The following is a 13235-nucleotide window of genomic DNA, read 5'->3' on the forward strand; positions in this document are numbered from 1 at the left end:
TCTGTTAGTTTGCTGTAACAAAATACCTGGGGCTATATAATTTATTTTAAAAGAAAAGATGTTTATTTAGCTCACAGTGTTACAAGGTGAAAGTCCAAGGTTGGGTGACCTTCCTGGTCAGCCTCTGAGAAGGACCTTCTGAATGCATTATAACAAGGTGGATGGCATCTCATGCCAGGAGCAGGAAAGGAAACAGTTGCATCCAAAAAGGGTCAAGTATGTGAGGTAGCCTTGCTTTATGACCACCTGCTTTCTCAAGAACTAATCTGATCCTACCAGAACTGCTTCAATCCCTTCCGAGTATGGTGCCCCATGATCTAATCACTTTCCTCTAGGTCTTACCTCTTAAAAATCTACTACCTCTGAATATTGTTATACTGAGGACCAAGCTTTCAGCTCATGAACCTTTGGGTGGCATAACCCAAACCATATACAAACCATATCAGTTACCCAATATGTGAGGTCTATGCCACACTTTTGAGTTATTGAATATTTACTGGGAGCCTCCTATAAACAAGGGCCTTTGACACACATAGCCTCACTGGGTCTTTATTATAACCTAATGACAACTCATTCTGTCATCCCTGTTTTATAAGATGAGGAGAGCAAGACTGAGAAAAGAGCCAGGATCCTCTCAGGTCAGCCAGGCTCTGTGGCTAGTCATCATCCCTCTAGTTGGCAACTTTTGAGCTCAGAACTGGTGTGGCCCATTTCTGCCCCTGGTTGACTAAATACTGTGGGAGGGAAAGATGCCACATGCAGTGGACCTTCTTCCAGAAGACTGTATTGATATTACCTGTTTCTCTTCTGCTCATCTCTAAGTATACCAAGCTGATCTTAATCAGTAAAACTTCACTCAAGGATCTTGCTAGAGGATGTCACCTCAACCTCACATTTCCCATTACTCAATTTTTATCAGAAACTTGATTGAGAGAAATTTCATTTATGAAAAGGTTTTGGAAGAACATTTCTGGTCGTGTTCCTGGATGAATAGTCTTGCAGAAACTGTAATTTATACAAATCTATTTTGTGTATCCTGGCTCTGTTATCTTTGGAGCTGTACTATAGCATTTTGCTTACACATGGTGTAAGCTATAGAAAAAGTCCAGAGATACCCTCTACTGTGTTCTAAAGGAATGTCTTTGAGATGATTGTTCACTGGGTCCCCCAGGGATCTCTTTAAGAAGATCCACATGATAAATTTCTTTCAAATCAACTGCTAGTCAAAGAACACCTTGCTAACCCTGTGGAATCAATCAGTAAGATATCTTCACATAAGAACTGTACATTTTATTTCTAAGACTGTGTGTATTCATTTTCACCTTGGCCATCAAGAAACTCAGAGCCCTATTTGTGAGTCCACTTTAAGAACTATGAAAGAGGACCTCAATCTTCACATGCCTTCTAACTGATGCCCAATTTGACGTAATCTTTAGATCTTTCCAGACATAATTTATGTTTTTCAATGTGTTTCACATTTTCTCACAAGATATTGCTGAATCCTTTCAGAACTGATGGAGGGCATAAATCAATAACACTTTTAGGCTGACCAATCCACTTAATACCCTAGCTGGTTGATAAGTACTGGACCTCCAGAGGTGGCCTGTGTTCCAGATTCTGTTCCCTCCCTAGCAGGATGTAGCAGGTGGAGCAAGACCCCTTCCTATATGCTCTAGGAGCACAGTTCCTGAGTGCCTTGTAATGTCCAACACTCATGAGAGTGGAGGTGAAACTGAGACCCCACTCTGATGGACCACCTTGTATTTAGAAAAAAGATCCTCTGGGATTATTTGGTGAGCAAGTACATCTTTTTAAATGGTCTTTTGAGTGACAGTTATGTCCCAGAGGATTACTCAGTTACCTTATGTAACTGAGTCCATGTGAGGTTATAGCTGATCCCATGTTCTGTAGATTCAGCAGTTCAGAAAGGCTGAGGATCTCTTCTCAGAGAATCACAGCCAGAAGTGGGGTTATTTCCATAGTGCTCACCTCAAAGGTCTGAATCCAGTGTCCTCCACCAGAGCAGGCTGCCAACTTGCTTTAGGAGCATAAATTGACCATGCTCTATTCCTGTGGTCTGTGAGGGTGAAGCCATTTAGAATAAAGTATAGTGATTTGGAAGCAAGAGTGGCAGTGACCCCCGGGTGCCAGTGTGCTGAGCAGCTTCCTGCATCAGCATTCTCCAGAGAAACAGCCTGCAAAATAGTTCTTTCTGTACAGTAATGAGTTTCCAGTTTCAAAGACAGATGCATTTGCATGTGATTGACAGTTTCTCATAGCTAAAGATTCTTCATTTCTCCTTTTCTCCCCCTTCCCCTCCAAATCCTCCAGCCATGGGCTGATAAAATGCCAGGCAAGGGCTAGAAAGGATAGCAGTGTGCAGTAGAACAATTCAAAGTCATTTGCTGTCAGCAGAGAAGCAGCCCCATGAGCTCCTGCTGATTTTACTGGGTGTCTGCAGAATCTCAGAGCCCTAAGGGAGGAAAGCTGTTGACTCAAACCTGGGTGTCTACCTAAGCGCCTTGACCTGTGGGACATGTCCCCCTGGTGTCCCACAGATAGCAAAGAGCAGTTTCCCAGCAGGAATGCTGCTTTCTTCTGAGAACAACTTCTTTCCCCCAAACCCATATTGATTCCTCAGCCCCCCCAATCCCCACTACTGCCTGAGTAGTTTTTTAAACAGATCTGTTCACACCACTGTTGACACACCTGTCACACCTAGTGAATACCCCTCTAGCTACAGATAAATCTACAGATTGTTTTCCATATTATCCAAAGCCCTTTACCACCTGTTCCCAGCTATTCTCTCTAAGCAGTCACAAGTTGGCATGAAGAACCCCAGTTGAGGAGGGTGGGCAAGTTGGCATGGATGCCCGGGCAGAAACAGGTGGGCTGGGCAGCTCAGAGGTCAGGGTCAAGGCAGCGAGAGATAGAGACAATCAGCCTAGATAGCAAGATGACCATTGCCCTGGGCTAGGACACACACAAGCCCTGGGAATGAGGCTGGTCCTGGCAATTAGGAGCTGTCTGCCTGCTGCCCCAATAAACAGCCTTCCTGGACTGGCTGGGAAAGAACAGACCAGGGCCACTCCAAGAAGGAGACCTCCATGGGCTCTGACAGCAGAGTATGGGAGAGCCTGTCCTCCTGGTAGGAAGCTCTTACTCCCCAAGGAGCTCCCAGGAGACAGCCCTGGGCTCACCACTGGCCGCCTCCCCCTTTCCTGCAGGAGCCCCGCCCTCATTGGCTGCTTCATTGTGGACCGCCAGTATTTCCAGGAGATCGGCCTGCTGGACGAAGGCATGGAGGTCTATGGAGGCGAGAATGTCGAGCTCGGGATCAGGGTGAGTAGGGTTTCTCACAGACAGGGCAAACTCAGCTCCCATAAAGATGAATGAGGCTGGGAGTGAAGAAAGGGGACTTAAAGTCAAGGCTCACAGTCTGATTCTGAAGCCCTAATCCCGGTCCACGCATGAGACTGGGGCCAGAGGCAGGGGACTCAAGGTGGAGCCTCGTGAATTTTCAGGAGGAAGAGGACTTCAGGACCTGCTTGCTGGCGGCTGAGGGGAAGGGAGACTTGAGCTGCCAACTCAAGGGAGCAGCTTCTTTGCTAAAACTGATATGAGCCCATCAGGATAGCAAAGGTGTGTGCCAGGTGAGACAATAGGCATCAGGGGGTGGCGGGCAGCAGGGCTCCTCAGAGTCACTTGGATACTCTCTGTCTCTTCCACAGTGGCCCCCAGAACTTTGACAGAGACTGTCAAGAGAGAGCTACAGGGAAATAAACTCTGCGGTATAGATAACAAAATGCAGCCAGGCTCACTCAGTGTGGTATCTGACCCCACCTAGTGCTGGTCAGAGCCCTAGGCCTGTTACTACCTCACACTCTTTCCTGAGGCTGCTACTCATCCTCCCCCAGGCCCATGTGTGACTCTGTGAGAGGCACTGTTTTGTTTCTCATCCTACAGGACCTCTTCCTAGGCTTTGTGCTCCTTACCCCTGCCTGCAAAGAGATAAACCCGAACACACCCCTCCCCTCCCTCAGAGGAACCCTTAGCTGCCCATGGTATGGGCCAGGAATGTGACGATGGATACAACGAAGGATCTTTTCCACACTGGGGAGTGTTGCAGCCCAATGTTTGAATTGTGGCATGGCTCTGAGGTAGTTCCTACCGTCTTCCCCATGGAGATCATTAACAACCTGGCACCCACACACTGTAGGCGGGCCAATCCTTGAAGAGGGCCTTGTCCCTCCTGGTGTCCATGGCTGTGGCAGTAGGAATGGCCTGTCTGAAGCTGAGCTTAGAAAACACTTCCCTGTATTCACTGGAACTTCAAGAAATTGCTTTGGTGGCAGGGCAAATGCATGGGCTCATTGGGGGCTAATGTATTCATGGAGAACAGCCCTGCATAATCACCCTCAATTTTTCAGCTCTCCCTCCGCCGGTCATTGATTCACTGCTGGCATCCGCACCGTCTTGTTTTAGCACTGCTCCTGGATAAATGTTTGCCCCCAAACGCAATATGTTTCTCCAGAAGCTGCTGTCAGGAATTGGCTGAGCGGACAGCACTGCCTCTGGTCACTTGTGTTCCCTGGGTGAAAATGTCCAGGCATGGAGAAAGGAATTAGATTTGTGAACTCTGCTTCCAACATGTGTGTGAGTCAGTCACAGAGTGGTGGTGATTTCTGGCCTTTCCTTCCTTGAATTACAAAGCTATTCTGCAGTGTGGGCCTGGGTGAGGCTCTCAAATATGTGTTAAAATATCTTTGGGTGGCTTCGTGTTCAGGGTTTAAAATATTGTATAAAATCTTGTCTGGTTTTTTCCTTTGCATCTCTTCTCTCCCGCTTGCTGGAGATAAAGTGTCGCTGGAGTTCAAGGAAAGGTGGCTTTTAAAGCAGGGGCCCAGCCTCCTCTTAGCTGGCAGAACTGAGCACACTGAGGGAGGAACTGGTTTGCCTGATGTCAGTTCCCCCTGCAGGGCCACAGAACTGCCTGCTGATCCTCTCCAAACAGGCTCCCTCATTTGGGTAGTTATTAGTTTATTTGTGTTTTTCTTTCATGTTTTATGAGCCAGCATCTCAGTGCCTCAGTTTTCTCATCTATAAAATAATTATCCCTCAGTGTAAAAGTAAAAAGCACTGTTTTTTCACACCTCGCTTTTCCAGAGCCACTTATTCAAGTTCTTCTCTATTTCAGAACAGAGAAACAGGGTTGTTTGCACTCTTATTGAAAGCCCACTCTGTGCTGGGATTGTGCTGTGCATTTTACTTATGCTATTTATCCACAAAACACTGTAACAATGGATATTATTATGATACCTCTCTTCTTTTTCAGTTGGGAAAACTGAAATTAAGAGCTTACATATGTTCTCAAGGTCATGCAACTTGTAAAAGATAAAGGAGTCAATCCTAATATTTATGATTCAATAAACAGATCACTATGATTGCTCTAGGGATAGGAGTCCTTTGAGCACTCCCTAAAAGGTATTACAGCCTCCATCCTTGCATTTCATTCACAATCAGGTCCAGTGAGTCGTGATCTAATGACTTACTCTTATTTTGCACTCAATTTGAATAAAACTTTTCCCCCTGATTTCTAAGTACACAAGGCAATAGGAAAAGGGAAGGAACATCTGTGGCAGAATGAAATAAGTTGGAAATAAGAAGTGACATTGAATAGAAGATAGTAAGATTATATACTTTATGACTATCAAAGTACTAAAATATGTATTAAAAAGTATTTAAGAACTGGCAAGGAAGTAAAAAATTGTTAGAAACTGATTATAGGTCAAATTGAGTCCCTCACCCCACAAAAATATGATGAAATCTTACTATCCTTTAGCTGTGATTATGACCTTATTGGATCTTATTTGGAAATAGGGTTTTTGCAGATGCAATCAGATATAGGAAATTAGAAAACAGATCTAAAGAAATTAGCCAAAATCAGCCCAGAAAGACATCTAAAAAAGGAAAAGAAAAAAAAAGGTTAAGAGACATGTAAGATTGAGAGAGAGAGGGAGGGAGGGAAGGAGGGGGGGAGAGAGAGAGAGGGAGAGTTTAATATACAGTATCTCAAAATTTCAAATGGAAATGATAAAAAGAGAGAATCAGGTAAAAAAAAACAACAATATTTGAATAATGATGGATTAAAAGTTTCCTAAATAGGGTCAATCTTCAAATTTAGGAAGTCAAACTAGCCAAAGCAAGATGAAATATGAAGGTAGTCACACTTAGACATATTGTATAGTGGAACTGTGGAATACAAAAGATAAAGAGGAAAACTTATACCAGTAAGAAAAAAAAAAGTAGACTTCCTAAAGATCAGGGACGATCAGAATGGCAGCTGACTTTTCAACAGCACCAACAGAATTCAAGAGATCATGAAATAATATCTTCATTATACTGAGAGAATATAATTTTCAATACCCAATAATAATATCCTTCAAAAGCCACAGTAAAAGAAAGTCATCTTCAGACACACAAAAAATCAAAAGAGTTTGCCACTAGCGGACTGTTAAAGTTTAGATTAAGAATGTCTCCCACAGGCCTCATGAACCCATAGGTGGGGCTTTTAGAAGATGATTGAATCATGGAGACAGTATAGCTGACTTGCTACTGGGAGGGATGGTCTGGTAGGAAGAGGCAGGCCACTAACAGCATGACCTGGAGGGGTTATATCTCCCTCCGTGGCTTCTCCCTTCTCACTTTGCTTCCTGGCCTTCATTAAATGAGCAGCTTTTCCTCCACTAGACTTCTCTGCCATCCTGTTTCTGCCTTGAAACCAGCTGACCATACACTGAAAAAAAATCTAAGCCCAAATGAATTTCCTCTCTTTTAGATTGTGTCAGGTATTGTGTTCCAGCAGCGAGAAAGTGACTAAGACACAGGCTGTCATTAAGTAAATTATAAAAGATATACTTCAGGTCTAAGGAAATTTGTAGCTTGGGCAAACTGACCCAGGAAGAAATAAAAATCCCAAATTGTCCTGGATCCATTGAATAAATTGAATTCATAATGTAAAATATTCTTACAAATGAAATAATTAGGACCAGATGGTTTTACCATTAAGTACTGCCAAACTTTGAAGAAACAAAATATTCCAAATGTGTTGAAATTATTAGAACTGAGAATATGGAGATGATAACAAGTGTCCAACAATGTAGCAGCCTGGATCTATTTCTTTTAAAGCTAAACACTCAGCATGTACAGCACAATTTCTGGTGATCTCAAGATCCTTGAGTCATAAAGAAATTTTATTCTGTTCAAGAAGATGAAAAGTCCATAGAAATATCTAAAAATTTCTTTGGAAAATTTTGACTGTAAAATTTTCCTTTTCTGAAATCAGCAATTCATCAGTTGTATAGAACTGATGTGGGTGGGCCGGTGATTTAGCTTAGTGGTTCCACCACCTGCCCTACAGGCGCAAGGACCCCCCGACCCCTGTACCCCCCAAAAAAGAGCTGATGTGGGGAACCCTATTTGGAAGCCTAACCTGCTTTTTATTCCTTGCAGTTAAATTCTTTAATATATTTAATAGTACTCTCCACCCTTTCTGTAATGGAAAAGAGTAAGAAGGGAAAAGGAAGCACACCATAGATGCAGCCAGTGACCTACCAGTAATGTTCAGAGGTCCAGAGCATGCAGCCAGATGAAAGTAACCCCCTGTCCATCTTGCCCCTCCTGTAGAGCATTCCAGACTGGATTAAAAAGTTTGAAATGTGCCATGGAGAAGAGTCTACCATACAGAACTCCTTGTTGGATAGCTACTTGGGCATATCTGCAAGTCACTGACTCCTTAGCTGGATATCTACAGTTTGCTCATTTAGGGTTCCTTGTGGTGTCTTAGAGCCTCTGTCTTGGAATGTTCACTATCATTTGCCTCTTTAGAATACTGTTTGCTATTATGATGACTCTTAAGTAGTTTTCTTGTCCTGCTGGATAACTTCTTACTACGTGTTCCTAAGATTGAATTGTTGAATTTATTCTTTATTCCTCAATGCCAGCTTTACCTCCTTTAATGGCTCTTTCCTAGCTTCATCAGAAGGCCTGACTAGAAGTGGAATCCCTCACTGTGGGACAGTTCCTCTTGTAGTTGAGTAGCATCTAGGACAGGAGAAAGTCTAGCTTACTGGCTCCACTTTTTGGCCTTGAGGACACCGAAGAATTGTTTTAAGGTCTTTCTCATTTGGATAGATTTATTTAACAGCTTAATTATACAAAGACTTGCATTGGAGATATCACAATACCTTGGACAGTGACTACTCTCAACCCATGACATCTTGCTGTTGTCCTGGTCTACTTGAATCTTCTTCCTCAGCCATGAAGAAGCTAGTACCTACACATGCCCCAGAAAAAAATGCCAATTCCACAGAGTATGTGTGATGAAGGGAGCAAGGAAGGTGTGGACACAATAGTGGTAGATTGCACAAGTTGCATAGGTGTCAAGTATCAAACAACCCCCTTAGTCCCTATGCTAGATTCATCTGTTGCTTCCACATCAACAAAACAGGGACATTACCTTTCATCTGTGTTTGCAAAATTCTTTCCCTACAATTATCCTATTTATGCACACAGCAGTCAAATGCTATAAGCAAGCCACAGTTTATTATCTTAGTAGTGTTATATGATTAAAAATATTTATATTGACCAGAAAAGCTAATTCATTCCTATGCTTTATTATCTCATTATCATAATTACTATTTTTAACAACAAAGATAACAGAAGAAAATTAATTTAAGTACTTCATAAACTATAAAGTGTTTTATATAAAACATGATCGCATCTATTATACATGTAAATATGTATGTTGAATAACTGTACTACCATCCATATAGTGTTTTATTTTTTAAAGTATGCATTAATTTATAGGTATTATAGTTCTGCTGAACTTTTTATTCAAATAGCCCTCAAGAATCTATGTTGTAAGCAAAGAAAACTGACTTGGGCTAACTAAAAGACCAAAGAAATTTATAGGGAGGCTGTTGGGTATCTTAAAAAAATAAAGAGGTCTGTAGAAGCAGAAGAAAAACAAGCAAGAATGAAGAGAGGCTACACAGCAGGAACGCAGCCAAAGCCCTGTGGTAATAAGAGTCTATTCAGGAACATCTCTGAGCCTTCTGTCAGGACTAAATAGTCATGGATGAGATGAAAGAGACTTGCTCCTCTTCTTGTCCCAGCTGTGGATGAGTCTGAACTAGATCGAGCTGTTTGGAAGACAACACAGAGAAAACATTGATTCTACTAGACAAGACTCTGTTGGACAACCATTGAACATATTTACAAGTTACTGACATCCTGTCGAATATCTCCGCTTAGAGTCCTACCCCTGGATACTGGGCACCTTTTCTTGGGTCTTGGTGACATTCACTGAGATTTAAAATTCTGAGTGAGAGCATACAGTTAACTAAATCTAGGTTATATGAAAATGTCTTAGCTTCCAGTGAACAGGGACAGGTCATATATGACACCTTTCATGGTCCATAATTCCAAGAATTACACATAACAGGGTCCCTTCTAAAGGAAGTTGAATTTTAGGATTTGGATTCAACTGTCTTCTAAAATAATTAATACATTATTTAGGGTACTGTGTTCCTTCCTCCAGATATTTTATCAAAAAGGGACTTTTAAAAGCATTTTATTGTAGACAATTTCAAGTATGTGTAAAAATAGTAAATCTCTACTCATCGACTAGTTTCAGAATTGTCAACTCAAACCAGTTTGGTTTTAATTCTACCCTTTCCCACTCTTCTCCCAATTCTGATTATTTTAAAGCAAATCCCAGACATCATATGAGCTCATCAAAAAAGTTTCACTATGCATGCAAACTAGATTGTGACATATAAAAAGAACAATAAACATGGCCAGAGTACTATTTTCAGCCCTAAAAGTGTTGAGAAGAATTCTATAGTACCATCAAATATTCAATGAATGTTTAAATTTCACCAATTTTCTCATTATTGCTCTTCTTCTTTTTGCTTTCCTTTTTTTTTTTTTTGCTCAAATCATGATTTGATGAGTTAATATGTTTTTCAAGCCCCTATTTCTCACCCCCCCATAGAGACTTGAACAGTCTAGATTTTCCTGACTGCATTTCCCTGATGCATGTCCTTCTGTCTTATTTATTCTTCTAAATTGGTAGTTAGATCTAGAGATTTGGGTTTAATTTTGTAAGAAGATGATCTTAGAGATAGTTTTTGTGGACTTCCATCATAAGGCACATAACATCTACTTATTTCTCCATTTGTGATCCTAGCAGTCATTGTCAATTATTGCTTTGATTTAATAATTCATGAGAATAGGGAAGGGTGGAGGGGGTGAAGGGAGGGCTAGAAATGGGGAAAAAATAAGAACCAAGATGCATTATGTAAAGGTACAATTCCCAGTGAGAAATGTAATTGTGTTGTATACCTACAATGTACCAATAAAAGAATTTAACAAAAAAAAATAATTCATGAGAGGTTGCAAAATAGTAGTAAATTTATTTTTTCTTTCTCATTTATTAGCTGGAATAATTTTCATAAAGAAACATTTATAGAAATTCATTCTTTGGTTGCCCACAAGTACAACAAAGTTCATTTGAAGAAGTTAGAATAAATAGTCCTTTCTATAACACCTTTCAAAAATATGAATTCTCAATCATCTTCCAAAAGAGACCAATAAGTTTTATAGTCTCTTGAACTTATGGATTTAAATATATTTGATGTATTCCAGTTCATTATACTTAACATCCTGCTTGACTTTCAAATTTTCCCAGTTTGGCATCAGAACCCTATTGACATTGGCTTCTGAATTCTTTTGGCTCTTTAGTGATGCCAGGGTCTTCCTACACATTTCCTTGTGATTAGCTATTTCCCAGTGCACCTTTAGCAAGGAATAGTATTTTTGTGAGAAAAACACAAACTGGGCCCCGGAGGCGCTCATTGCTACCAGGTTGATCCGAGTTTCTAGAACTTTACAGTAGTCAGAAGTAGAAATGATTATTATTATTTTTGTAGAGATAAAATACTTCAAACACTTCTATTCATTTTTCTGCTTCGAATTTAGGACTACAGGGTTTTACTCACCCTCATCAATCTTACATCTTTATGTATTTTTCTCCCATGCTGAAATTTCTGGCTCTTGAGGACAAGTATAAAATTACTCATTTGTTTTATTCTCTAGGATGCCCACAGTGTTTCACAATACTGATAACAACACTGTCACCAAAAACATGATGACTAGAAACAATTTAATTTTTTTTGTGTTCGGCATTCCTTGTTTTTAGTTTATATCCCACTAGAGACGTACAGTCAAATTACTATGCTTTAAAGATAGCTAAAGTGATTCCTCTCTATGTAGCTCTCCTACCAAACTAATAAATACATAGACTCATGTATTTAATTTTGCTTTTGATTTTTAAGTTTAATTTTTTATAATTATGCAAATCTTCATGTAATCCAAAATCAAATTTACAAGATAAGGTATATTCAGAAAAGTCTACTTTCTATCACTGTTCCTCTTCATCCTATTTCTTTACTACCACTAATGTAAACATTTATTTTGTTCCTCTTACTTTACACTTGAAAAATATAAAGAAATGTGACTATAATAGTATCTGCCCTGTCTTAGATAAATGGTGGTATAGTATGTGTATTTTTACCAGCTTGTTTCTTTTGAGAATATATATATATCTGAGGATCATTCTGTAATAGCATATAAAGGTATTCCTCAGTCTTCTTCTTTGAAAGGGGATAGCACTATAATTAAATCTTATATATTTTTCATATTTTTACTGGTTATCTTTTGAATAGATTCCTAAACATCACCCAATATCCTCCAGACAGGTAGTATTTATTCCACCAGGAATGACGAAGGTATCAATTTCCTCACAGCTGTACCAACACAGTATGTTGTGCAATATTCGAAATTTTTACCGATCTGACAGATGAGAAATGACTTTTAGAGCAGTTTTAATTTGCATTTCTCTTATTAAGGACTTGGTTGAAAAGCTTTTCATGTGATTAAGGCTATTTGCATTTCTTTTTTTCTGTGAGCTCTTCATATCTTTGGCCCACTTTCCTGTAGGGTTGTTAGTCTTTTCTCTTTTTTTAGAATCGCTACACATTAGGGTGGTAATACTTTGCCTTTCATATAAATTGCCAATATTTTCTCCCAGTTTGTTACTTGTCTTTTGATTTTGCCTCTGATGTCTCCCTCCCTCTCTCTCTCTCTCTCTCTCTCTCTCTCTCTCTCTCTTTTGCTATGCAAAGGCTGCTTTTTTCAAATGTAAGCAGCAAAAGTATCATTTCTTTTCTTCCCTGTTGCCAGATTTTAGTCCTAGAAAAACTTACCCATTTTCAGGTTACAGAGAAATCCATCTATGTTTTTCTTCTAATACTTGTATGATTGCATTTTTTACAAATTAATCTGTGACTCATTTGAAATTGATCCTGATGTATGGTGTGAGGGATGGATCTAACATCTTATGTTTCCATATGACCATCCAGTTATCCTAAGACTGTATTATCTTAGTCCATTCTCTGTTGCTTTAGCAGAATAGCTCAGTGAGGGTGACTTGTAAAGAACAGATGTTCACTTTGGTTCATGATTCTGGAGTCTGGGCCGTGCCTTGGCCTCTTCTCAGCTTTGAATGAGGACCTCATGCTGCGTGACAGGCAGACAGACGGAACAGTGAGCAGGCATGGCCAGAAGGGACAGAACACAAGAGGTGGCTTCATTGCTTAGCAGCCCACTCTTATGCTAATTAATTCAGGCCTTTAGGAGCCAGAACTCAACCCCCATGAGAATTACCCCATTCCCTTAAGAGGAGCATTACTACATTCTAAGTACAGTATAATAGAAGATTGTAGGAAATGTTGCAAGCTTAAACATGATGTTTTGGACCCTTCCACTATTTTGACTTCAAAGACTTCTGGACTTTCTTTGATCCACCCATGGCAACAGCAGTTAAGTACACAACTCAGAAAACCTGCTCACATTTTAGGTGGTATTCTTTTTTAAAAATATGTAAGTTTAAAAAGCACAAATGGTCATAGATAAGTAATAATAAAAACAACAAATAGGGCCAGGGATTTAGCTCAGTGGTTCCGCCACCTGCCCCGTAAGTCCAAGGACCTGAGTTCGATCCCCAGTACCCCACCAAAAAAACAACAAATAAAAATGAACATAGTAAAAATTATAAAAAACTAAGCAATTGCTGGCCATGGTGGCACATACATGTAATCCCAGCTACTCAG

At 40.2% G+C, this 13235-nt stretch overlaps 1 protein-coding gene across 3 annotated transcripts in view; it reads left to right on the plus strand.

Annotated features, from left to right (window-relative positions):
• The window catches only part of Galnt18 (polypeptide N-acetylgalactosaminyltransferase 18), a 343509-nt gene that overhangs the window by 256969 nt on the left and 73305 nt on the right, over positions 1–13235 (plus strand). For all 3 annotated transcript variants that reach the window (XM_087211670.1, XM_004851426.3, XM_021263800.2), the window contains one exon: positions 3228–3342. In XM_087211670.1, coding sequence (XP_087067796.1) covers positions 3228–3342 — 115 coding nt within the window. The remainder of the gene's footprint in view (positions 1–3227; positions 3343–13235) is intronic.

This window comes from Heterocephalus glaber, unplaced genomic scaffold, assembly GCF_053883595.1.
Source record: "Heterocephalus glaber isolate CG9 unplaced genomic scaffold, H.glaber_assembly_v1.0 deba00001428, whole genome shotgun sequence".
Classification (NCBI taxonomy): domain Eukaryota; kingdom Metazoa; phylum Chordata; class Mammalia; order Rodentia; family Bathyergidae; genus Heterocephalus; species Heterocephalus glaber.